This window comes from Oikopleura dioica, chromosome XSR (assembly GCF_907165135.1).
Source record: "Oikopleura dioica chromosome XSR, OKI2018_I68_1.0, whole genome shotgun sequence".
Taxonomy (NCBI): domain Eukaryota; kingdom Metazoa; phylum Chordata; class Appendicularia; order Copelata; family Oikopleuridae; genus Oikopleura; species Oikopleura dioica.
The window spans coordinates 9369486-9394176 of NC_137294.1; the positions used below are offsets into that span (position 1 = coordinate 9369486).

Below are 24691 nucleotides of genomic sequence, written 5' to 3' on the forward strand. Positions count from 1 at the left end.
CTAATAAATCTGCATTTATTAGCTTAGATGCCGAAATCGCGACTGTCTTACCAAGAAAAAGCATGGGACCCTCGAACTCTATCTCGGGACGGGTTTTGATTCTCAAGTTATATACTTGAATTGTTGATTTATTTGAACCCGTAAAGCTTGGATGATGCCGTCACAAGCATTATCGTCGATCCATTATTGGAGGTTGGCTCTTGGAGTTATTTGAGTTGTAACATCAGAGTTAGTTTAGGACTCACAAAATGGATCTTCAATGGATTAGAAAGAAGACGGTAGAGGAGAATGCTCAGACAATAAGAGGCATTATACATGATTTCCAAATCACCGTTGGCCACGTCGGTTCTTGCGATCCAGACATCTATCGAAGTACCTATGAAAAGATCAAGAATATCAAAGGGATTTTCGATGATTTCGGCAATTTTTCAGATGAGGAGGAAAAGTTTGCGAACCAATTTTAAAAGATTTGTTACTACAGTAGTAAATATTTTTTCAAAAACATAATGTAAACTCTTAAAAGAAAGAAAGACTCCGCTATCACATTTACTTGTTTTTGAAAATGTGGGATCCAAACAGGAACAGGGTGATAATTTGACACATAGAGAGCGATCGAAAAGTATGCTTACGTGTCTCCGTTTCATCCAAAAGAAGTGGCTACACAATCAGGGAATGCCTCCGATACTCCAGTGATACTTATCGTGGAGGTGCCCTGTATGCGACTTGCGATTTGTAAGTACGACTTAAATTTTATAAATTATTCATGATTGTAGTAAAAAGGGAGAGTGGATCAGCGAACTCAAGGGTTGCATCGCCCCATTGCCGCCCGAGATATACGCCGAACTCATCGTTGTAGGAAGAAACGACTACTCTATTCAGGCAAAGGTCCAGCAAAGTAAGCTTGAGGTGTTCGTCACTCTAAGATACACTTTTCGCGCCTCAAAATACACAAATAAAGCAACTTTTCAAACGTTGCCAATTAGAGAACAGTTGCCGATCATTTCTCAGCTTTCGTCAAGGAACGGTCAGCAACTGTGGCTTGGACCAGCAGCCTTTCTCAACCATGGTAAAACAGTAAAGCCTATTCCATTTTAGAACTGGTTATAGACTGCAGGCCCAACTGCAAGATTGTGCCGACTGGACCACACTCAGCCCAAGTGTTGGTGCTGGAAGATATCAAAGCAAATGAAGAACTTTTAATTTACTACGGTGAGAGATTCTTCGGCGAAGACAATATCGCCTGTGAGTGCCGAACATGCGAAAGGTCAGCTCAAACCATGAAAGCGAATTTTATTATATCTTTAGTATTGGAGCAGGAGCATTTTCGAATGGCAATACGGCAGTTCGCAGAAGTCCTGTTAAGTTCAACTCTGGCAACTTTAGCCTTAGAATGACTGGAAATAGGAGAAGGAGAGCAGATAACAAGGACGGTCGCAAGAGTACAATTGTAAATGAAGAAACCGCCGAAGCAGACGCAAACGAGAATATTCCAAAGAGCGAGCCAATCGACGAGCCACCGAAGAGGCGAAAGCGGCGCCGAAGTAGTTTAGCGTTTGATCAGAGCAGTTGCCCGGGAGTAAGTCGAGTCGTCCATCTCCGAAGTCAAGTGATCTCCAGAATTAGACGTTCTGATCGTTTCCATTGTTCTGACCGATCTTCAGGTGGTGCATCGTGAACCAGAGATCCCTTCGTCCTATGACCTCGAACGGCCGCTATCGACCGAGTCATAACCGAGAGCGCCGACACAATCACCTCGCCGAGAAGAAAAGCCTCATAATATTTAGATTTATACAATCCTACTAGACTCTATGCCACTACCATTCCTAACGGTCATCTTCAACCAAACCAAAGGACTATTATTTTGCTTCATCCATCTTAGTTGTCCCCGAAGTCAAGACAAACTCCTCGATCTTCCATCAAATTACCTGCACCTTCGTAACCATATTCCCTCATCATTCTTTCGTGTCTTTGTAAACTGTGTTACCTTCAATGAGAGCCTCCAAAACGCATTTTTAAAAATGGAAAATAACCACATTTGCAAAACCCAAGCGTTTTACCTAATAGTCACCAGTAGAAGGAACTATTGAAAAATGCTCGCTTATTATCATGGCGAACTACTCATTTTTAATTCGATTTGTTAGACAACTAAAAGTATCATTCCGTGTTTCCAATATTAATTCCTGTCTATTAGGTCGAAATTGTAGACGTTGATCTGACAAGGGTCCTCCCTGCACTGCTTCAGTCCGCATTCTCCTAACCACTTTTCCGTGGCGTTTATCGAGATGTATTTCTTTAGTTAGAGAAGCAAGATGGTTATATATATATATTTATCAGCTGAAATATTTTTGATCACTGTACTTATCACGCCCGTACTTACTTGCCTACTTCAGCTAGCTCCTCGATATTCCTGTTCTTCTTGCTTATCATTTTTGTCTTTCGTTCCGTCTTTGAACCTTGTAAATTTTCATTCCTGCTTCGACAGAACTTTCTAATAGCTATGTTCAGAAATTCTATGTGAGTGACTTTCTGGCAGAATAATTAAGCTCTTCACAAAACAATCTCATCATGAGCACAAGTGAGCCACCTTCAATTGATAGCCTCTTCGAGCTGACTATCGAAAACCAAAATGCCATCCAGGGCAAGATGGATTCCATGCGAGAGGACATTCGCAAGGGTAGGTTTTACAATGTAGCTACTGATTTTAATTATCAATTAAGAGATCAAGAAAGAGCTGAAGATGAAAAATGGCTTCGAAAATCTGCGAAAAGCGCTATCCGAAAAAGGAGAGACGAAAAGAATCGATGGCGAGATTCGCAAAAGCACCCAAATCATTCAAGATCTTCAAGAAGAGCTTCAAATGCTCGAGACACACTTTATAGCCCAGACGACTAAAGCAGTGCGGACCGTTGCTACTCCATCCGGTTCTTCAAGCGTGAATCCCCAAGAAGAAAAAATTAGAGGACTAGACAAACAGCTTAAAATTGAGATGAAAGTCAAGGCCGGCGCTGAAAATATGATCGAGACGATTCAGAAGGACAAGAACTCTCGCCAGAACTCTCAAATGCTCGCAACAGCCATGCAAATGCTGGAAGACTCGCGGCGAAAGATCGAGCGGATTCAACTAGAAGTGTTGCGAGCAAAGAGAGAAGCCACAGTTTCGAAACATGGAAAGAGCCACGAGCTCGAGGCCCGGAACCGAATCGACAATCTCCTTCATCACTACAGAGTAGAGTTCGCCATGTTTTCCGGTTCAAAGCAGGCGATAGAGTTGCTGAAGCGAACCAAAAGTGACGAAGCCTGGAAACAAGCTGAACGTGAGCTCATTCAGTCTGGTCAAAAAATTGGTCTCCTAAGACTCGCACTTGATCAAATCAGGGAAAAATACACTCAATGGGACGCCGAAATCCAGCAAGAGATACACCAAGACAGACTTACTACGCCAAGAACGTTCCTTGAAAAGCCCAATGCCATAGTTGGCCACTTAGAGGTGCGCATTGTCGGAGTTCAAGGCCTCCTCGAGCATGTTCCAGATCGTACCGCTGCGGACCCGCCGCCGCTTCCCCAGTCAAAAGACAAAAACAAAAAAGACAAAAAACGAGACCCGAGAAAACCATCTAACGAAGTTTGTGCCGTACTGAGATTAGATAATGCAGAAGTCGGAAACACGGGCTGGAAAGTTGCCTCTCAGCAATGCTGGGATGTGCGCTTTTCCATACCTCTCGAAAGGTAACTTACTAAAAAGAACTCCGTTAAAACTGATTAAAGGAGTCGAGAGCTCGAAATTTCGGTTTATTGGCGAGACTATCGTGCGATGGCTGCTGTAAAGTTCTTGCGACTAGAAGATTATATCGATCAACAGCAAGTATGCGTTCTTTTTAATTCAATTTCTTTATATTTCTAGTACGACATAGCTCTCAGGTATTGGAAAGCCAGGTTCACACTTACAAGTTACCTCCATTTATATAAATTTCCAAACGGATGTTTTACTTACATTTCATTTAGCACGGAATCACATTAGAGCTGGAGCCGAAGGGAATCCTCTTCACCGAGATTAGATTTGCCAACCATCATGTCGAGCGCAAAGCTAAATTACAAAGGTAGTTCTCTTCCAGGGAATTTTTTAAGAAAGTGGAATTCAGGCAGAAGAAAATATTCCGACAGAAAGGGCCAACTGCCGGTGAAATGAATATGAATGTAGCTGCCTGGAGTCGGCTGATGAAACGAGTTGAAGTGTAAGTCGCTGCTCTGTTTACTCTCTTTAGGAAGTTCTTTTTAGTCCCGCTAGTGATAGCCCGACTTCACCGAAGAAACATTTTCGCGCAGAACAACAGCCCCCCGAGTCGCCCCCTGTGGCCCCTATCACTGCGACTTCTGCGAACTCGCATAAAAGGTAATTTCGGTAAAATGCAAAATAGAACTCCTTTATAGCTCTCAATGGCGATCATTTCTTGTTAAAAACGAGAACTCGTCTTCCACAGTTACTGGGGTTATCCTTTTACCTTCTTAAAAATGAATGTAACATATTTAAACCCTCTTTTCTGACTCGCTAAATGATGATGTTTGCTATCGTCCCATGCGGGTAATGGGCTTTACATGAAAATGAAGCTAATATTTTTGTTCATGATTTTAAAAGCCCCTAAATTGTACAATGGTGTCGCAGATTTAAGCGGAATCGGCCTCTCAGACAGGTTTAGTCATTATTTTCATCTTTGTGGTTTCATTTTCTTGATATCAACGATAACCTTTTTACTTTGAGTGACGTTACTAACAGTCATAAAGAAAACCTGAAATTTTAAATTATGTTTTATTTCTCGCTTGGATTTCGTTTGTATATTGGTTTGAACATTTTTATTTGAGAGTATGAACTGGTGGCTTTTTAATATTTACTAGTGTTGCGATGGAGGATAACGCGGATGCTCTAAAATCTCAGTCGAAAGATAGCCTTTCCGATGAGCTCCAAAAAAAGCTTGATAAAATTGGCGATAAAGTCCCATCGAGGTAGCTGCTCAATCAATTTCACATGCACTTGAATCAAGTGGCTTGATTATTTGAATTCATAATCTCTATTAACCCGCTTCCACAAACGCTTTCTCATAGAACGACGCTCACTTAATTGTCATATTTTAATTCGACTAACATTTTTTTATTTAGTTCAAAACAGCTTGCATCAAATGCAGCGCTCATGGCTGAGATGGCGAAACATCAGCAATCTCAGCGCAAGCAGGTAGCGTCGAACCATTAATTCTCTTTATTTATTGACTCTTGAGGAATCCCAGAACGGACGTCCTCGCTCAGCGGAGAAAGCGCATCGCGATTCTTATCGACGTGCTCTTGATCCTTCAGTTGAACAAAAAATGTCGCAAGTGTCAATTTCTAAGGTACTTAGTACCGGAATGACACAGTTTAAAACCTTTATCCAGTCTCAAGCACCGCAGCCCGTGCCGCGTCAACATCACTCGTCTCATCAGCAACCATCTCATCATTCAACGAACAACGCTCCTATGCACCCATCACAATACTATCACCATTCGATTCCGCCTCAGGAGAGCGATAAAAATACCTAATTAAAACCAACAACGAATTTATCTTTTTTATCGTCCTCAAGCATCCATCACAAGTCAACGTTCCAAATGTATCCTGGCATGCACCAGGCAAAGTGCCGCCCAAACCGTCCAAAAACACACCTAAGCACGCTGTGCCTCCGAGTTTCCAAGTCCAAGAAAATATGTATAGTCAACAAATGCACTCCAAGAAGCACCAACAACCGCAACCAACTCCAAGACAACTTTCAACACGAAGCCTTAAAAGACCTACAATTCCAGATGAGAATATATCGATCAACGATTTTAAATGTCACGCAGTTCTTGGGAGAGGCCACTTCGGCAAAGTCATGCTCGCTCAGCATAAACAATCTGGCAGTTTCTTTGCGATTAAAGCATTGAAGAAGCAGGATGTTATCCATCGCCAAGAATTCGACTCAATCCTCTGCGAGCGAAGAATATTCGAATGCGCCAACAGAGGCAACCATCCATTCCTGATAAAGCTTTTCGCTTGTTTCCAAACCCCTGAACACGTTTGTTAATTCTATCAGGTCATTTCTTACGTAGCTTGTAGGTCTGTTTTGTCATGGAATATGCCTGCGGAGGAGATTTGATGATGCACATCCACCAGGACATCTTTACCGAGCCGCGATCTATGTAACTCGATGAAACGAAAGTCTTTTGCTAACTTTGGGGTTTAGGTTCTACTCTGGATGTGTTACGCTAGGGCTGAAGTTTCTTCACGACCACGATATTGTTTACCGTGATCTCAAATTAGATAATTTACTTCTTGATCGAGATGGCTACTGCATGATTGCTGATTTCGGTCTCTGCAAAGAGAATATGGGATATGGACAGAAAACTGGAACTTTCTGTGGTACTCCAGAGTTTTTGGCTCCAGAGGTATTGAATAACTGCTGTGGATGTTGTCTTGATTGTTCATTAAGGTCCTAACAGATCCTGAATATACACGCGCAGTAGATTGGTGGGGTCTAGGAGTCTTAATCTACGAAATGTTGGTCGGCGAAAGTCCGTTCCCTGGTGACACCGAAGAGGAAGTCTTCGATTCAATTGTCAATGAAGAAGTCAGATATCCGAGAATGCTTTCCGTCGAGGCAATCTCATTAATGAGACGCTTGCTCCGAAGAAACCCAGATAGACGCCTGGGAGCATCAGAAAATGATGCAGAAGATGTCATGGTATGCTTAATCTTTTATCTCAAAAATCAATCATTATTCTTCAGCGGCACCAGTTTTTCCGAAAACTAGATTGGGAAAGTCTACTAATGAAGAAAATCCAGCCCCCTTTTCGACCGGAAGTAGCAGCTCCCAATGATACAAGAAACTTCGACGAGGAGTTTACTTCAGAGGATCCTGTAAGTCGCACACTATTTGCAAATTTTATCGTATTTTATAGACATTGACGCCCCCAAGAGAACGAAGAGCGCCGCTGACACAAGCTCAGCAAGATCGATTCCGTCAGTTCAATTATATTGCGCACCGGTAATAATATACCGCGGGAAAGTGTCTTGATAACTTCACGAATTGCCTATTTTGCCTCTTAGTTGCAACTTTTGCACAGCCAGCGCAAGAGCTGTCGAGAGTCTCCCTTCTTCTCTTCCTTTCCTCAAATACAACAAAGTTCATTCCACCGCCATTCAAAATGAAAAACAATGAGATGATTAGTTTATTTCATTATAAGTAAATCTTGATGCATCTTTCGATAGCTATTTTCTTTCTACACACTGGGCAATTATGTTCGGGCTGATAACAGAGAATCTGCAAGCAGTTTCCGCAGCAAGCATGTCCGCAGGTCGTCAGCATCAACTAAAAGAGGAGATAATTCTAGCAGGACAGTTTTACGAAGACATCAATATTATTTTGGCGGGACTCATTGAATGAAGTCTTGCAGACAGAGCAGGCAGGTAACTGACTGCTCAAGCGATCATTCTCATCTTCTTTCTTTCGAAAATCAAGCGTAAGTTGTTGAAATTCATTTGACAATTGTCGAAATCGGTATTCTAAGTGTCCATAGGCTTGATCGTACTGCATCTTACAACGCTCCATCTCAGAAAAGAGCTCCGAATAATCCTTTAAAATTTTCAAAACTTATATCAATCCTCGAATACCCGTCCGGCTTTAGATTCATTTTTGACACGCTCGTTTTCTTGCTCCCAGAATCTTTCTCGCTCTTTAAGTTGATTCTCGAGTCTATGAATATTCGATTTTACATGGTCAGTAAGAACACAGCTTTACTGATTGCGTTTATCTTGAAGCCAGCGATTCTGTCGCTCTAGATGATCAAGTGACTGTCTCTCGTGCTCATATCTATAGAATAAAATAAAGTTTACATTTCAAATGCGGCGTTTGAGATCAGACAATACGTACTGATTATTTGCATGTTCAAGTTTCCCCACCTCAAGAGCCATATTCTAAAAATGACTTATCGAAATATAAAAACTTGTGATTGAGCATGATTTGACCTCAAATTTGATTCTATCATCCATACCGTATGGAGCACACGGTAGGTACCATACCCTATTTTCCCTCTCAAAGTGATCACTTTTTCGTTCAAATCTCGTTCACGCTGGTAGGATTCATGAAGATCGCGCTGATACCTAAAGATTTAAAATAAATCTTACTTGACCAAAATTTTTGGCGTACTGTATGTTTTCCTTTTCGAGGTCCCTCACTCGTTTTTTCAGCTAAAATCATTCACGACCATAATAAATTATTATTGAATTACATTTTCAGCCTGTGTTTCACTCTTTAGGCGGTCATTTTCCTTCTTCAATTCCAATTCACGAGTGTACATTGCTTTCAGTTCACTCGAATGAAGGTCAATTCGATCCTGCTGTTTCTTTCTTTCGTCTTCATATTGTGCTAGTATGCGTTTGAGAACGTTCAAGTGATAATATGCCCTAGGATCATATGATGATGTTAAGTATTAGAAATAAATTAAGTTAGGCTTTGTAGTAGGAAAATCAAGAACTGCTGGTATGCTTGATAGTGCTCGATATTTTTAAATGCAAGTTGCTGGTAACAAATAAAGACAAAGGAGTTTAATTTTGTATTTTATTGTCAATATTTTATTGTTGCGCTTTCAGGCAATGTGTTGAACAGGCGTGAACAGTAGCTATTCGGCTGTGGAAATAGGTATGAGGGTTTCAGTATTGTTTTTTCGATACTAATCCCTTCGTGGCTATTTTTGCAATGATACAGGGCAGCTACAGAGGGATTATAAAAACAGAGGGAGAAAAAGCTAACTAGGGGAATCTATTGACATGAGAGATTGAGATCGGTTCCTGAGGTCGCGAATTCGTATGACGTGAGAAGAAGTACTTTACTTCTTGCCGGTCTTCTTCGCAGTTTTCTTGGCGGCTGCTTTCTTGATGGTCACCTTCTTCGCAGCGGCCTTCTTGACGGTGACTTTCTTGGCGGTGGTCTTTTTGGCGGTAGTTTTTTTGGCGGTGGTCTTCTTGACAGCTGGCTTTGCAGCGGCTTTCTTGACGGGCGCCTTCTTGGTAGCCGCTTTCTTCGCAGCTGGCTTTGTCTTGGGAACGGCCTTCTTAGCGGCAGGAGCAGCCTTGACAGGAGCAGCGAGCTTGAAGGATCCAGAGAGACCGACACCCTTGACCTTGGCGAGTGTACCATCTTCGAGGCCCTTTTTGAGCGCCAACTTGAGCGAAGTCTCGTGGCGGGGATTGAGGCCCTTCTGATTGGCTTGGATCATCTTGGACAGGGTAAGGAGGGACAAACCTTTTCGACCTAAAATTAACGGTAATTATTCGTCCCCGGACAAGTTCTCATCCTTTAACAGATATGCGGAGTGCCGCGAGCGACTATCCGGACTTGAAAAATTGAATCTCTGAACGTACCTTGACCCTTGAGGGCTTCAGCGATCATCTGCTTGTATGGTGGGTGGGATGGTGCGGCTTTCTTGGTAGCTTCCTTCGCTGGCATGGTCAGAATTCGGTTTTGTGGGATAAAACTGTAAAAGTGACGTTTTTTGGCTCACAGAATGAAGTGAGTCCGGTGCGGCGCGCGCGCAGTTTTTATTCGTCGCGTCGTGGCGTGTGGGAGACAACCCCAGCGCGCGTGGATTTTACGCGGGCGGGCCCGCGCGTTGTGTTTCTTCCGCCCTTTCAGAGCGGATTTCTGGACGTTCTGTTTGTGCAACAGTCACGAAATTCTGCAGTAGGGTAGATTAGGGATGTTTCTTAGGAATCACAATTTCAACGAGCGAAAACGATAAAGGTTAAGGGTGTCAAAAGGGTGTTAAAGTGGATCTACCCGTGATTTCAACATGCGAAAACGCAATAAAACCGCTAATTTTCCACATTTACTGTTATGATATGAGTACGAAACTTTGGCAGATGAAAATTTGAACATTTTTTCACGATATTTCATAAAAAAGTCATCAAAAATAAGCCCGCTTGGCAGCGCTAGAGAGCGCTGAAAAAGCTAAAGAAACACAATTTTGAACAGCTCCGAACGAGCAACAGCGGACGTTATGGATGACTGAAACAGTTACGAACTAAGAAGATATTGAAGTTATGGGATAGATACTTGCTATAAACAACTGTTTATAACACTTTTTATTACTAGTAAGTTACTAGCATGAATGAAGATTGGAAGCTACATCGATAAAAATATTCAGCCCGCAAATACGAACGGTTAAAGGTAAAAGAATCAAGACTGCTTATTTTCTAATTTGAGAATGTAGGGCAAATTATTTGATGATAAAAATCGATTTCTAGGTAGGTCAGCTACTATCTGATCTAAGAATAGGACCGCTGGGAAGAGGGCTTGGTTCTGCGCGACGTGATGCATTATTTGACTAACAGTCAATCCCGATTTGATCGGTTTACCGGGAACTGAAAAAGCCGGTGTGAGATTGGCCTTTCGGTGACGTCCGACTCATCCAAAATCTGTGTCACCTGCGATGTCCTGCTATTTTTGGAAGGGTCAAAATGGTATCGACCCCTATTTCTCAACATGTCACCTGCTGCGTGCAAGATGAATTTTCTACGACAAAGCCTTCTTATAAAAATGTCAAAGTTTACTTGTTAATTTCTGCTTCATAGCTCATTCTCTATATTTTCCAGCTGATTGTTGACTTTTCGTTTCTTTCCTTTTTGAAGCAGGATTGCAATGTTGACATAGCACGATATTTTCTTTTAGGAGAATAAAAATCATCCATGATCGCAAGTAGTCATAAATGATTCGCTGTGAAATTTAATCATTATTATTTTATTTTCAGATGACAGAAATAAATAGTTCAATCAGATTCAAGAGGTAGAGGGCCGACTGCATGTCTATATTTAACTGCGTTTTGATGAAGTTAGGTTGGTTGGCATTTGAGTTTCTTTGAAATAGACAATTGGCATTTGGCTTGAACTTGCTCGAGCAGAAATTCAAGGGTCAGACCCAGGAATCTGCGGATCGGTAATTTTGTGTATCGAGTTTGGATCCGTCGTTTCGATCAGATGTCTGAAACAAGGTTGGAATAGAAGAGAGCGCATTCGTTTACCGTCAAGAAAGTGGCGTCTGATGGAGGATCTAATAGCTTGCGACTATTTGTGTAAGAGTAGCGATATCCGGATTCAGACCTGTTGAGCCTCAACATAGCCCTACTCGAACTCGTGGCGTTTCTTGTGGTTTCCAAATCGAGCATTGAAGAGCGTCTCGAGGACGAGATTGATCTTATAGATCGCCTAAATTTTTAATGAATTAACTCTGCATTAGTCTTCAACTTACATGAGCCAGGTTCGAGGATGTTCGGAAAGAGACAATGGCTGCTTCTCAGTTCGAGGGGCAAAGTGCGAAGCGCTCCACCCGTCTTTTCTGTAGCACGTTCGGAGGCTTCTATGCTTCCACATTGCTCCAAGCACTGTTGCTGCCGCTTTTGAGCAGGACGGAGGATATCGAACAGATCGAGAAATGGAAACAAGTGGTTCGATGCCGCCATGTTCAGACAACCTTAAATTCTAAGTAGTCATTAAGGAGGTTTATCGGATTACTTTTGTGCATTAAGACGATCCGAATGTACTAGCTGAAGTAAAACCGCACAAATTGAGTAAATTGCAGCAGGTCCTGGGGTGACTGGCGTTTCGCCTGGTAATGGAAGCTATTTAAGGTTGCATTTCACGTTCAAGTACTCGTTACTTGAGCACTTATGTCTACTACTCGAGATCGATTATTGGGTACTCAGTGCGAGGTTATGATACTATCAGTTCAGTGCCAACCAAATGCCTTGTTAGCAATATCTTCCATCGCATATTCGCCCAGCATTGAGCAATTTCTTGGGTCCAGTGCCAAATTTCGTAGTGCGCCGCATGCCGCCACGGACACTCCATCATGTTCATATTTGAGAAGGTCGACAATGACAGGTAGTCCTTTCTCAGCGCGGACAGTCTCTCGAAGGCTTGCGGCAAAACGCCATTGACCAGCAGTCAAGTTTTGAATGGCGCCTATTATTTATTGAAAAAATTTGTTTTTGGACAAGAAAAGTTTTGCATACCTGCAAGACCTTCGAGTGTGTCAGAGTTAGTCGTCTCCATCATAAGTTGTAGATAAGTGCGTATAAGCGAAGGTTGATATAATGAGTCCATTTCAGTAGGCTTTGTGTTAAGACGAAGTCCTTTGTTCATAATATCATTCGGGCTGTTGTGAAGAAGATGAGACTTTTTCTTCAGGCGTCCAAAGCAGTCAAAAAGTTCAGAGTCTGTTGATAAAGTTTCGTCATGTTCATTAGCGAGGTCAGGAACTTCTGCGCCGAGCCTGTAAGATAAGTTCCTCAAAATACAGACGGCGTTTTCCGTTGATTTACTGTTCGCCTTTTCGGTGCACGTTGTGGCATCATGGATCACTTCAAGAATAGCACTTATGAAACCCCGAAACGATCTGAGCTTCTTTCTTACAGCAGCACCGGCGGAACTTAGATTTCTGAGAGATCCAGTCGCATTGGTGAAAACAAGGGGCTCAGAGCGAACAGAGAGTTTGGCCAAAATCTGTATTGCCTCATGAATAAGTGTTTGTTTTAGGGAGTCGCATGACGATAGGTTCCATATGACTGCTGAAGAAAGACTTCGTAAGCCCGGATCAGGGGTTGTTTTCAGAATACGTACAACAGCGTCAAGACCTCCACATCTACGCATGTCAAGTTTAGCAGGCTCATTCGTGAAAATTATATTCTTGATTGCTTTTATCGCAGCTCTTTGAACTTCAGGAAGTGGGTTATCAAGCAATGTAACAAGTTTGGAGATTGCGCCAAGTTTGCGCAAAGAATTCTTTGCAGTCGAGTCTCGGAATGATATATGCTAAAAATTAGTTTTATTTCTTGAATTTTCAAATATATTTGGACTAAGTCTCGTAAACGTTTAACATTTTCTCACCTGTATGAGCGCAGATGTCCTCGTGAGCGACTCGGCTTCTGAGGAGTTGAGACCAGCCAGAAGAGATTCAAGTTGAGGTTCAGAAAATGTCGAAGAGGTCATTGTTGCTTGTCGACGGACACGACCCGATAATCGATGAGCTAATTCATTGCTTTGAGGTGCGTAATTTGTTGTTCGGCGGCGTCCGTTTATTCCCATGCCTAGATAGAATCTAAGTCAGTATATTCCTGCCCGCATCTTATTTATCAGTCTCTACTTTCTAAGTTTAATTTCGACACGTGTGGCACTCAGGTCCATGAATGAGAAGTGGATCAAGTGTGGCTATTTAGTTCTATGAAGTTGAATCGTGCCAAACAAAAGACAAAACATTCCATTCTAACGCCCCTGATTACAGTACACTCCCAGTGGATTTAGACATGGAAAGGGAAATATTTTACGTTGGCTTTTGGCCAATGTATAGGTTTCGGGACTTGTGGTTCCGCTTCCCCCGGAAAATATTTGTTAACACGACGTGTCAACGACTAATGTAGCGTGAATTTTGGGTAGCAGGTGCTCCTGTTGACATTTTTGCGGGCACACTGGAATAAGAAATCCCTTCCGGTGCTAGGATGCGGCCCTGTCTCTTGATCTTAACTAATTGTACTCACCTGCATTGCTGAGGTTGAATTGATTCTGATGCCGGTGCCACTTGCTACTATCAAATGAGTCCTCTGTCGGGGGTATTTGCCGCCCGTTTGAATACTTCGCCAGTGGCAGTTCTTGCAGGCCGCCCTGGAATCCAATTGAGTTATTTCGCGACTGAACATGGGTAAGTGCTTTTCAATTATAAATGGGCGAACCTTTTCAGTCGAGTCCGTCTCCATAGTCTTTTTAGATTTCTTTCAAAAGGGCTAAAAACCACGAAGACTGCATTCGTTGATTATAATACGCTATTTTCTCTTGAGGTTTCCCGGCGATTTGTTTATAAGATATTGATTCGTTCTTTGAGAATAGGGAAATGTATATAGAGATCAAAAATATATTATCTGTGCGATTTCGTTTGGCGAGGTAAGGACTATGAAACAGATTGGAGCTATCTACATCAATCTCCACCCAAATTGAGTGTTTGATTAAAAAAGCTCATACCGGATTTAACGCAAGAGAAGATGAAAAGCCCATTCCTGTTCAGTCGAGTAGCGTGAATATTCAAATCGCTTATTTTGGTAAAATCGAATGTGAGGAAAATTGGATGTTTCATTAAACGGAGTGCCACCATTTTGATTTGAATAGTTGTATTGCTTTAATGGCGACGATGGAGGGGAAGGCATTTCCAAGGTTGAGTCGTAATTGATAGGCTCCTGCAAACTGCGTTAAACGTATTCATTACAGTGAGTCGCGTAATTAGCGGATGGGGCGTCCGGAAATACTTGCCGAGGGCATGCTGAGTGGCCACTTTCGAAAGCCACTTATTTCACCTGTCTCGAATTTAAGAAAAAAATTCGACAGATTGAGGATTTATCGATCCTAAGTAACAACTCACTTGAAAGCGTTTGGTGAGTTGGACTGGTGGTGGCATCGTTGCATCGGCAGCACTCTTGGGCTCAAATTGCTGATAACCCTGACTGCTCTCATATATCTGATAGTTTTCAGAATTCGTGTTGAATCTGCTTGATTTTGCTAGGGTATCGGCATCGAGGCCCTTTTCATACGCAACGTTGAATTTGTCGTCCGAATTGGTGTATGTGCCAGTATGGTGGAAATCGGAATCGCCGTAATTCATATCACTGGGTTCGTCATAGACAGGCGATGCTGTTCGGTGATGACTTCCGTAGTACTCATCGTATATGCCCTTATCATCCTGAAAGACTTTGTTTATTAAACGGGGAATATCAGGAAGCTTAAACTCGAACAGGGCCAGGCATGATAAAGTCTCATTTTATAAACACGACTTTAATTTCCCGAATTTCCTCGAGCTCTACGAGCACTAATCCCATCAACTTTTGATCTTTTATATCAACCTTACCGACTGAGCATGTCTAAGCGAGTCAAAACGAGAAGGAGAGTATTCTAAATCAAGCAAATCTGGAGCAGAGCGGGAGTTTCTATTTTGAGCCTTGTCTTCCTTGTATTCATTCATCATGTGTTCATTTTCGTTTTCATAATCCTCTCTGAAACTTGGCGGGAGCTCATACTCATTGTCTTCATGAAAGTTGTCCTTTGACGAGGCCAGCTAAAATTCTTTTTGAGTATGTTTCTTTTTGCTACACGTAAGAGGTCCGGATATTAACTTTCCCACAAGGATCAACCGACTGCTGGGAAACAATCTTTCTTTCTTCATTAGACCGAATTCGATAAGTATTGATAATGGTTTATTTTGCGAATTCCTACCGAGTAAGAGGAGTTCTTTCCCTCTGGTTCCTCGCGATAGCCTCCGATCGGCTCCATATTAGTCAGAAGATGAGTTTTCTATGTTTTCATGGCAGATTTTCGGGGCGGGAGCTTTCCTCTGAGTGACTAATTTCTTAGCAAAAACTCTCTATGCTAGTCAGTGAGAACGTTATCGTGATCGCTCATGGTACGCGTGCCTCGCGAGGCGCCCTCACCAATCCGTACTAGGCGTAATGCGCCGCAAGGGACGTCAAACCACCACCACCACGAACCGACAGCCGCAAATTACACGCACTACTAGATTTGTACCAGGCCCAATCTTCCGTAAAACGCTATTCCGCAAACTTTTCATAATTAAGCGCTGTGAACCTCTACGAGAGATAGTTCAATTACATGTATTGAGTCCCGTATGATTGTATGAGATGGCGAAGAAATACTAAATGTTTGGGTACAATATGCCGTCAATGATTGAATTTTTAAAATTTGAATTGTCTCGGAACGAGAGATTAGGCTGCATGCGATTATTTTTCAGAATTGCGACCTTCAATCAATTGAATTATTTCTGGCTAATGTCACTTGTAGTATCAATGAACCATTCAATTTGAATGTACTCTCTCACGGATGGCCCGCGGCTAACTGCGCGAAAATGATAAGCGCTTATCTAGACATGGGACCGGGCGGTGGAAGAAGCATTCACCTGTTCTTTGAATATCAGATAATACAAGCTGCCCTGCATATAATAAGACGCAAGACGACGTGAAATGTCAACACCTTTATATGGTGACACTCTGCAGTGATTTTGAATAACGAATATTTTGATTTAATGATGAAATTATCCATTTCTTATATCGGATTAAGATGGAACTAGCGGTGGATCAAGAACAGTAATTCTAATAGAATCAAACTTAAAAAGGTAGTATTGAAAGCAAAACTTAAAGGTGAAATTTTTACTTTGATCTTTGCCATTGAATGGGGACAAGAAACATGCTTTCTTGGTTGGTCCTCCTTACGAAATAAAGAAGTGACAGCAAATGGATAGCACTTTTCTTGCGAGAAGAATTGAATGATAGGCAAATCGAAAATGACACTAGCGTTGTACACTTTGTTCTTTAACCGAAGCGTCAGTTTTCCAAATGAAACGAGAATACAACGCTTTCATGACATAAGTAAAAATCTTGCTGAACGTGCAACAGTGGTGGTTAGTCAGAGGTAGCCTAGGATTAAAATGATTATGGGCATTCTAAAGGCAACACAAAGGTGGATCGATGTGATCAATAATAATAATAATAAAATATAATATAAAATGAGAGATTGAAGAACACAGAGTAGTAAAGACAATTCAAGAATAGTTTTCGTTACTTTGTAGCTGTAGCAGTACTTGACGATGCCGTGCATCTGCTTTGTCGAATAAAACTTTGAGTCGCCGAAATGTCGATGCGGCATATCGGACACTTGGATGTTTGGTGAAGCCACTTGTCTACACAATTTTGGTGGAACTTATGGAAACACGCCAGTCGCCGCATTTTGTCTTTGAGTTCGTACTCGCAGAGGCAAATCGTACATCGGTCACATCCTTCGTCCCCGGCAGAGTTGTCAACACCGGAAGGCTATAAACGATTTACAAGAGATAAAATACTCTTGAGGCTTACAGTAAATTCAAAGGTAATTGAGTTGTCTTCGATTTTGGTCGTAGTAGCACCCTCTGACGGCGCAGGAGTCATCATCGCAGGGTGCATATTTGATGGGATCGTAAGCAGCGTCAGTGACTCCGGAGGAATTGCCCCCGATGGAATGATGGGGTACGCTGGAGGCGGGAAAGCGACCGCCACTGGAAATTGCGGATACTCAGCGAAGCGCTCGGGAGGGATCATCATGTCTACCTCTAGATATGGCGCGATTGTGATAGCTAAAGAAAAGGTAAGACTTAAACAGATTGTACGTTTTATACGTGACGACTGTTGGACGACCATTTGTGAATATAGACCGTAAGCTGGAGGAGGTCCGATAAGATGGGAACGCATTGGGCCATGAAGATGTTGTCCCTGACGCTGAGGTGTGTAGTAAGAATGATGAACAATGTGAGGCACACGATGGCCGCTCGAAGAATGCTGTGGAAAATGAATTTCCTCTGTTGGAATACCCAGAGTCGCCCTTTCCGCAACAGATCCAGGTAAAGGTGACATTCTCATTTGCGGCGGGTCATAGCTGCTAACTTGAGGAGGAACAACATTTGTATGCAGAATCGGGCCAGGGCGCATAGGTGTTATTACAGGAGCAGTCGGTGGATTGGTGTGACTAAATGGCCTTCCACGAGCAATCATTGGAGTCATTCTGTTTTGAATTTAATACTGAGACTTTTTAATTAGTTTTAATCGCGGTTATCCAGTAAATCCATTCCTTGGCCGCTCAAATGGTAAAGCTTGGCTCACCATTCCAGCTCCTACTAGGTTATGAGAGCTCGAAACACGAGACATCGGAAAATAACGCTGAGTTGTAGGGATACTCGTCGGAAGTCCAGGTATTCCTTGCTGATTTATGCTTCTATAAGCTGGATTCTGGCTACTCATATGAAGTTGACAATTATCTGCTTGACGACGTGGTTGCGTTTCTGTAGCTGTTTCTGTCGAAATTGACTGGGCTTCCGAATTGTGTCGTACTCTTTCACATTCAGATGTGTTTTCTTGCACAGAGGGGATCGGAGAAAGCGCAGGAGAACGTCTTAAACCGTGGCCATTATTGACGCTTCCATGTGGACTGTCGATCCTTTCTGATGAAGACACAAGGTAAGTAGGAGAAGGAGAAGTGGCCTTGAAAGTATTAAAATAATGAGTAAATAAAAAAACAAAACCTGATAATAGCGAACTTGGCTCGGGAAATGCGCGAACGATGGAACCTGAACTAGTGGAATTGCTCCACTCGGAGGTGGTCTTGGAAAAGGAGGATGTGCTAGTGTAGTATACTGAAGGGTAGTGTTCTGTGGTATGAACGGAGATGTTGCGGCAGTTGGGACGACTACTGGATTTGGAAGTGGCGGTTGGTTTTGTCTTGAATGTGAAAATACCAATAATCTTAGAAAAAGAGTTACCTGTTGAACAGACCACCAGGCACGGCCACCATTGGCCTTGGAGTTGGAATAAACGACGGCGTCGGCTGTGGTTGGGGTGTTCTATCCAGTGTCCTTTCGAATCCTATCGGAGGCCGCCCTGCATGCATGATAGGTATGTTATTTACCACTGTTCCATTGGTGACCAACTCCTGCGGAAGAGGAATCGATGGACCATGGGACATGTCAGTTAGACTTCGTGGACGTGTACGTAGTGGGGCTCCCGTATCATCGTAATGTCTTCGTTTATTACGCTGACTCTCCATGAAACGCCCACTTTCCCTATATCAGCCCGATTTCATAGACAATCTAAATGCAATAAACAGCGATAAAATAATGCTCATCGGATATAGTCTGTCCATGAGCAGTGGCAAAGTCACGGAAAAGATCAAGGTCACATTGCTTCGTTCTCGGTTTCAGTCGTTCAAGCACTCCTTCGATATCCTCCACAGTAACTGTTGCGCCTACATCACCCTTGATCATGCGTTCCATAGCAACCAACGCGGCTTCTTGCTTTATGCTAACAATTTCAGCACCGCTATATCCACTTGTACGGTCAGCAAGAATATCCAAATCCTCGTTCTAGAGTTAAAATAAGAATATGAATGCCTAGTTTCAAAACCTCGAAAGAAGACGGAAGAATTTTTTTAAAAATATCGCGCCGGGTATCCTTGTTCGGTAGGGAGACGTACTCGAACCGATCGATGCGTCCAGGTCGAAGGAGAGCAGAGTCAATCATGTGTGGCCGATTGGTCGCAGCAACGAGAATAACTGGATTGTTATCGGCATCGTCAGTTATTCCATCAAGCTCGGTTAGTAAAGTAGTGATCATTCTGTCAGTGACGACAGAATTCTGCTCTCCTCTGGTAACAGCAACTGCGTCGATCTCGTCGAAGAACAAGATCGCGGGAGCACTTTGTCGCGCTTTCTGGAAAACATTTCGGATAGCCTTTTCCGAATCTCCAACATACTTGGATATCAGTTCTGCTCCCTTGATTGTAAGAAATTTGAGGCTAGATTCAGTTGCTAGAGCTTTGGCAATCATCGTCTTTGAGCATCCTGGAGGACCGTATAGGAGCACGCCGCGAGGAGGATCAATTTTAAGCTTTTTCATTTCCGCAGCATATTTGAGAGGCCACTCGACAAGCTGAACCAATGATCTTTTCATTCTTTCTCCTCCTCCGATATCACGCCATTTGACAGGCTTCACCGAGACTGCCATCGTTTTCATTGCACTGGGTACAATTTGCTTAGCCAACTTCATCAACAGTTCATTATCGATAGCAGATCTTGTTCGAAATACATGGGCCGTTGCCTTCTTCATCAACGAAATGATATCACTTGCAACGAAACCGTGAAGTCGTCCAGCGAGTTCGCGAATTCTGACATTATCTAAGGGCAGCTTTTGTGCCAGCTGCGCGAGTATTCGTCCGCGCTCTTGAGTCCCTGGAATAGGAACTTCAATCTCGACCTCAAGGCGTCCATTCGTGCGCAATCGCTCGTCAACTAGATCGAGCCTGTTCGTCGCACAGATGAAAAATTGTGTTTTGGGAGCATTATCGATCGCTTCGATGAAGTCTCTTAAAAACGTCTTCTCGGTGTCTTTAGAGCAAAAGTTTTCGAAATTGTCGATTAAAATAAGAGACGGACCACGGTTTACAATGGCGACCTTGTATTCGTCCACATTATTCACCCAAACGCATTTAAATTCGTCGAGGAGTCTGCAACTGATAAGTTTCAGAATCTCTGTCTTGCCAACTCCCGATTGTCCATAAAGAATGAAGCCTTTGGGAGGCGGCATCAATACTTCGTCCCAGTTTGATAGATAATTGATGATTTCATCATTAACTTAACGCAAAATATTATTCCGCAGCCAGTTAACTACACTATTCCAAAAGTAATATCTTTATATTTCGCTCGGTAGTGATCTTCATTCACCTTTCTTTACCAAGGAGTCGGAAAAATATTTTTCTTCTATACAAAGTTTGTCTTCCTTTCGATGAATTTTTCTACTCAAATTCGTAATAATGAAGGTAGTTTCTGGTCCAACCCTGTAAATTCTCTTTGTGTCACTAAGCGAAAGTTGCTCGAGTTCTTCTTCAAGCGATGATTCAGTACAATGAAAAGTTACTTGGACTCGTCTCCCACCGAAAATGGTTTTATGAACCTGTTTATCGACCAAATATTTTCCGGTAAACATACGCTGCAGATACTTGCACAAATACTTCTCTTCGGACTAGGTCGAGCGTGAGAATTATCATTAGAGTCAATATATTTGTACCAAAGTTATCGGCGCGGCTTTTACTGAGCGAAACACTCGAGCATACACAGTCTTGGGATGACAGACCTGCTTCTTGCTTTCAAGTTTTGTAACGGAGACGCTCGTTCCACTTTCTTAAAAAGTCAATCATTTAGTTTTTCGTGCTTCGGTGTCACCTTTGAAAAGCGGCTTCATATTGTTAGACGGTATTATTGTGCCGAGTCTCGCTTGGACTTTCGGCCAGACGATAGCGGCAGCAGAGATATTAGGCGATGCGGAAATATAAACAAGGTCCCCAAGACAAAAGCCGGCCTTCCCCATCGTATCAGCAGAGAGGAAAACAACATCATCCCTTAACTCGTTCGATATCGCGTACTCTGGTATATCATCGCCAGCTTCATCAACAAGAGTCAGGTTTTCGACGCAGCTCTGCTCGGTTTTTATCAAACAGTCATTATCCGAAGAAAGGACGAACTCGTCTTCTGAATCGTTCCAAAGCCAGCTTTCTTTTTTGCCCTTCGGGGTAGTGCTTTTGGAGCCTTTAGGGGTTCCTTTTTTCGGTGTGTTCGAATTCGACATGTTGGATTATTTCATTCTTAACGAACGAGGTGTTAGTTAAAGATGTCTTATCATTTGTGGTTTATTTCCGCCACAGTCGTAGAGCTCTATCTTTTCCTCCAGACGCAACTTTCTGGCCGTCAGGAGACCAATCCACTCCGTAAACCTCGTCTGCGTGACCGGGCAAATCTTTCAATAACTAAATAAGATGTTTCAGTTTTAGATCAGGCATTCAAAATCAAACCTTTCTTGTGGAGACTTCGAACAACTTGAGGGTTGAGTCAGATGATCCGCTGACAATCATTCGTGAGTCCAGTGACCAAGCCAGTGTATAAACTGGGCGCACATGTCCTCTAAAGGCGCAAATAAACTTCCCCGTCTTCCCACACCATAGCTTAACGGATTTGTCAAAACTAGCACTCGCCAAGTATCGCGCATCAGGTGAGAATTTTACATCGTTTATCGTTGCCTGGTGACCTGTCAGTCGACTCAAGGGCTTTTTATCGCTTTCAGGTTTCCAGAGAAACAGGGTATGATCGTCAGATGCGGAGCAAAGACGTTCGAACCCCCCAATCGCTAAAAGATGAAAATCAAGCCTAATAGAATAACTGGTACCCACATTTCAAATATTTATCATAGAGAACTCGTGCTTCTTTCTGGAGAATAGCCGGGTCCTCAGGTAGTTGATTTGCTTGTTTCGCTTTTGCTGGCTCGAACGCTCCTGTGCGCGTTATGTAAGAAGTATTCAAAGCGAGCGAGTTCACCCAATGCGCGTGTCCTCTGAGCGCGCGGCAGTAAGTACCATCTGGACGCCAAACTGAGACGACTCGATCTTGACTTCCTGTGTAGATAAGTCCCTGTCCTCCCCAAACAACCGAAGTAACGGATGACTGATGGTTCGAAAGCGTGATCAGCTTTGTCTGTTTTACAGCATCCCAAATAATCGCATTTGTATCTTTTGATGACGAGATGAACCGTCTGCATGAGCCGTCTTGGTGAAGGGGTTCCCAAGCGATTCCTGTTATCCATTGTTTGTGACCCGACATTACTTTTCCTATTTGTTTCCCAGTTTTTGGGGACCACAATCGAATCTGGCCACTTTTGCATCCAGTACAAATCTTCTTTGAGTCTGGAGCCCAGGCGATGGCGAGAATGTGACTTTTGTGACCCTCCAGAGTGAACTGGGGTGATTCAGAAGATAAATCCCAAAGACGAGTCGTTGTGTCGCCTGATCCCGAAGCGAGATATCTTCCTTCTGGTGAAAAGCTCACTGTCAAAATAGCTTCAGTGTGACCTTGAATTTCGCTGGAGCAACGTGTGACGGCTCTAACTTTGAAGACAGCAATCGGGCTGTAGACAACGACTATTGTTCCTTCCGTCTTTTGATCGATTTCTTCCAATGTATCGCCAAGGTTCTTCAAAATTTCCACTGAATTAGTATAGAAGGCGTGTTTTTCATCGGGACTTTCCAAAAATGAGTTTGTCAAATCTGATAGTTGGGCGGCCGTCACATTTTCAGGAACTTCGATCGGATCTCCACATTTATTTCCAGATTCATCCTATAATTCTGCTCAAGAAATTGCCGAACGCTGTCAAGGCCAACCTGTAGCTGAATAATAACTGTGCCTTGCTTCATTCGTTTCGCCTCTGGTTCGCCCGGATCCTGCATTATTTCAACCTCGGTCATTCTTATTTTCAAAAATAAAACATATTGAATTAACAGGGGAGTACTTTATGGGGATAGAAAGTTAACCGATTCACAGTATGCATAATCAGTTACAGTAACCGCTATATGATGGCGTGGTTAGACGAGTATTTCTGTTAGGTAACGCGAGTTTGCTTCATATTTAGAGAAACTAATAGAAGAGAGGCAAAATATGCGAAAAGAAAAGAAGGACTTTTTCCGTGAATAGTGAATGATACGAAGGGGATCTCGACAAAAAATAATTTTCAAAGAACGGGAATAACATGTATTAAATGTAGATCACGCTTTACAGGAGAGGAAAGTCGAGTGAAGAAACAGAATCAGTCGGCGCGACCGAAGATTCTCAGCAAGTAGAGGAATATTTGGACGATGTCGACGTAAAGCTGAACGACAGCGACGATGTAGTCATCTGGCCCGATTTCCATTCGACCGCCGCCAAGGATTGTCTTCGTGTCGTAGGCTAAAGAAAGTTTTCACAGGCCGATGAATCGGTAAATTACCAAGATAAAAGGTGAATAACATGACCCCAAAGCCGCAATAAATAGCGTACGATGTTTCGGAAACCCCGAGAATGAAGAACCAAGGCCAGACGAACATCATAGCCAAACCACCAATGAGTCCGATGTACCAAAATTTAGTAATATCAAATTTAGTCATGAATGTCTTAATCGGGATCAGAAAATAGCTGATCGTTAGCTCTGATGTAATTTAAAAAAGAAGAGAAATTTAATTCTAGAGCAATTAAGGATCCCTAGCATTCCGGTGACTACAAGAACAATTGTCGCAGTAGTTGCAGCGGCAAGCAGAACGACATCAGTATTGTAGCTCGAAGCAACTGCGGCGGCAACAACAGACATGGCGATGGTGAACAAACACAGCATGATAACGTTGAGAGGGAACTTGCGCTGGAAATTGCAACAAGGGCAGACGAGGCAGAAGTAGGTGACCATGTAGACACCGAGACTGGCGTAGAGGATTGGAGCTCCATCTGTTCGCATGTAACCTGAACAACTGTAGATATCTGAAACGGAAATCTAAAACATACCCTTGATTTCTTCACTGCTCATAAAAGCAGCGATGAAGCCAGCGGTGACTATAAGCTGGACAGAGAGGATGGCATAAACCTTTCGGATGAAAAGTCGTCGGACGTCGTTGTTGTCGAAACCAACACCAGAGGTGAAGTTGGCGCTTCCATTATCGGCAACGTAATGGTCCTAACATAATAACAATTAGAAATAGATCAGAAACAGTAAGCCAAAGAGATAAAACTTTTATCTCAACTTTCGTAAATTAACGATGGTATAAAATTTTATAACATTTAATATTACTGACATGCAGGATACCTGAGCAGCAACAGAATTATTCCATCTCTTAGGCTTGAAATGAAAATTTGATAAATCAAGATAAGTGCTTAATTAACTACACTAAGCATGCAAGTTTAAGTGGTTTTGGTAAATGTTTTCAATAAATGGCATAACTAATTACATAATGAATCGGAGCACCAGACACTAATGGGGTATTCTGAATATAAAAACTTTTTATAGACAAACGTTTTTTAAGTTTATTTAGAGCGAGAACATAGACGACCATCCTTATTAACAAGAATAGGATTCGTGTCTATGTTTTTGCCAAAAGGTGTTAGAGAATTGTACCTCTGGAGGTATAGCTCCTCCGGCTACTGGACCGTAGTTTTTTATCTCATCATACGGCGGTGGATTTGTTGTCATTCTTAAATTTTTATTTTAAAACCTTTTGAACAACA

At 42.6% G+C, this 24691-nt stretch overlaps 11 protein-coding genes across 16 annotated transcripts; 2 read left to right on the forward strand and 9 right to left on the reverse strand.

Moving 5' to 3' along the window:
* Position 1: 1 nt before the first annotated feature.
* On the forward strand, positions 2 to 2478 carry LOC145709659 (histone-lysine N-methyltransferase Suv4-20-like). Its single transcript, XM_081787354.1, has 10 exons — positions 2 to 85; positions 146 to 192; positions 234 to 438; positions 522 to 577; positions 653 to 732; positions 774 to 879; positions 1009 to 1066; positions 1108 to 1264; positions 1306 to 1576; positions 1662 to 2478. Exons 1-10 carry the CDS (start codon positions 28 to 30, stop codon positions 1728 to 1730), a joined length of 1107 nt encoding a protein of 368 aa, XP_081643480.1. The 5' UTR covers positions 2 to 27; the 3' UTR covers positions 1731 to 2478.
* A 30-nt stretch (positions 2479 to 2508) lies between these two features.
* LOC145709660 (serine/threonine-protein kinase N2-like) lies at positions 2509 to 7190 on the forward strand. Of its 2 annotated transcripts, XM_081787355.1 has the most exons (16): positions 2509 to 2674; positions 2718 to 3726; positions 3766 to 3862; positions 4003 to 4097; positions 4140 to 4232; positions 4277 to 4390; positions 4891 to 4998; positions 5152 to 5224; positions 5268 to 5378; positions 5421 to 5541; positions 5604 to 6073; positions 6115 to 6197; positions 6242 to 6443; positions 6488 to 6739; positions 6784 to 6915; positions 6957 to 7190. In XM_081787355.1, exons 1-16 carry the CDS (start codon positions 2566 to 2568, stop codon positions 7044 to 7046), a joined length of 3159 nt encoding a protein of 1052 aa, XP_081643481.1. In that variant the 5' UTR covers positions 2509 to 2565; the 3' UTR covers positions 7047 to 7190. The 2 variants fall into 2 exon arrangements, with proteins under 2 accessions (XP_081643481.1, XP_081643482.1); XM_081787356.1 differs by lacking the exon at positions 4891 to 4998.
* A 44-nt stretch (positions 7191 to 7234) lies between these two features.
* On the reverse strand, positions 7235 to 8242 carry LOC145709202 (uncharacterized). The gene is made up of 7 exons (XM_081786883.1): positions 8204 to 8242; positions 8077 to 8157; positions 7928 to 7971; positions 7796 to 7867; positions 7669 to 7750; positions 7409 to 7630; positions 7235 to 7366 (listed from the first exon to the last, which is right to left on the reverse strand). The coding sequence occupies exons 3-7, from the start codon at positions 7966 to 7968 to the stop codon at positions 7235 to 7237; spliced, it is 549 nt and encodes a 182-aa protein (XP_081643009.1). The 5' UTR covers positions 7969 to 7971; positions 8077 to 8157; positions 8204 to 8242.
* Positions 8243 to 8607: 365 nt separating this feature from the next.
* On the reverse strand, positions 8608 to 9577 carry LOC145707226 (histone H1-delta-like). The gene is made up of 2 exons (XM_081784717.1): positions 9418 to 9577; positions 8608 to 9307 (listed from the first exon to the last, which is right to left on the reverse strand). The coding sequence occupies exons 1-2, from the start codon at positions 9500 to 9502 to the stop codon at positions 8883 to 8885; spliced, it is 510 nt and encodes a 169-aa protein (XP_081640843.1). The 5' UTR covers positions 9503 to 9577; the 3' UTR covers positions 8608 to 8882.
* Positions 9578 to 10792: 1215 nt separating this feature from the next.
* On the reverse strand, positions 10793 to 13850 carry LOC145709203 (catenin delta-2-like). The gene is made up of 9 exons (XM_081786884.1): positions 13776 to 13850; positions 13584 to 13734; positions 12937 to 13136; positions 12063 to 12861; positions 11795 to 12012; positions 11563 to 11669; positions 11300 to 11521; positions 11073 to 11256; positions 10793 to 11032 (listed from the first exon to the last, which is right to left on the reverse strand). Exons 1-9 carry the CDS (start codon positions 13797 to 13799, stop codon positions 10964 to 10966), a joined length of 1974 nt encoding a protein of 657 aa, XP_081643010.1. The 5' UTR covers positions 13800 to 13850; the 3' UTR covers positions 10793 to 10963.
* Positions 13851 to 14066: 216 nt separating this feature from the next.
* LOC145709204 (uncharacterized) lies at positions 14067 to 15543 on the reverse strand. The gene is made up of 4 exons (XM_081786885.1): positions 15304 to 15543; positions 14939 to 15145; positions 14456 to 14773; positions 14067 to 14273 (listed from the first exon to the last, which is right to left on the reverse strand). Exons 1-4 carry the CDS (start codon positions 15358 to 15360, stop codon positions 14067 to 14069), a joined length of 789 nt encoding a protein of 262 aa, XP_081643011.1. The 5' UTR covers positions 15361 to 15543.
* Positions 15544 to 16099: 556 nt separating this feature from the next.
* Positions 16100 to 17668, reverse strand: LOC145709781 (uncharacterized). Its single transcript, XM_081787480.1, has 3 exons — positions 17252 to 17668; positions 16953 to 17209; positions 16100 to 16910 (listed from the first exon to the last, which is right to left on the reverse strand). Exons 1-3 carry the CDS (start codon positions 17631 to 17633, stop codon positions 16659 to 16661), a joined length of 891 nt encoding a protein of 296 aa, XP_081643606.1. The 5' UTR covers positions 17634 to 17668; the 3' UTR covers positions 16100 to 16658.
* On the reverse strand, positions 17660 to 18672 carry LOC145709780 (uncharacterized). The gene is made up of 3 exons (XM_081787479.1): positions 18389 to 18672; positions 18152 to 18347; positions 17660 to 18110 (listed from the first exon to the last, which is right to left on the reverse strand). The coding sequence occupies exons 1-3, from the start codon at positions 18670 to 18672 to the stop codon at positions 17682 to 17684; spliced, it is 909 nt and encodes a 302-aa protein (XP_081643605.1). The 3' UTR covers positions 17660 to 17681.
* LOC145709777 (uncharacterized) lies at positions 18389 to 21282 on the reverse strand. Its single transcript, XM_081787476.1, has 5 exons — positions 20843 to 21282; positions 20688 to 20800; positions 20345 to 20642; positions 19029 to 20254; positions 18389 to 18988 (listed from the first exon to the last, which is right to left on the reverse strand). Exons 1-5 carry the CDS (start codon positions 21243 to 21245, stop codon positions 18716 to 18718), a joined length of 2313 nt encoding a protein of 770 aa, XP_081643602.1. The 5' UTR covers positions 21246 to 21282; the 3' UTR covers positions 18389 to 18715.
* Positions 21283 to 21290: 8 nt separating this feature from the next.
* LOC145709779 (notchless protein homolog 1-like) lies at positions 21291 to 22966 on the reverse strand. The gene is made up of 4 exons (XM_081787478.1): positions 22828 to 22966; positions 21844 to 22783; positions 21469 to 21800; positions 21291 to 21423 (listed from the first exon to the last, which is right to left on the reverse strand). The coding sequence occupies exons 1-4, from the start codon at positions 22909 to 22911 to the stop codon at positions 21307 to 21309; spliced, it is 1473 nt and encodes a 490-aa protein (XP_081643604.1). The 5' UTR covers positions 22912 to 22966; the 3' UTR covers positions 21291 to 21306.
* Positions 22941 to 24689, reverse strand: LOC145709783 (protein lifeguard 2-like). 5 transcript variants are annotated; one of them, XM_081787482.1, is made up of 7 exons: positions 24582 to 24676; positions 24415 to 24450; positions 24273 to 24299; positions 23975 to 24143; positions 23685 to 23932; positions 23430 to 23592; positions 22941 to 23389 (listed from the first exon to the last, which is right to left on the reverse strand). In XM_081787482.1, the coding sequence occupies exons 1-7, from the start codon at positions 24654 to 24656 to the stop codon at positions 23250 to 23252; spliced, it is 858 nt and encodes a 285-aa protein (XP_081643608.1). In that variant the 5' UTR covers positions 24657 to 24676; the 3' UTR covers positions 22941 to 23249. The 5 variants fall into 5 exon arrangements, with proteins under 5 accessions (XP_081643608.1, XP_081643607.1, XP_081643609.1 ...); XM_081787481.1 differs by having other exon boundaries at positions 24273 to 24305; XM_081787483.1 differs by lacking the exon at positions 24273 to 24299 and having other exon boundaries at positions 24582 to 24678.
* Between the last annotated feature and the right edge of the window lie 2 nt (positions 24690 to 24691).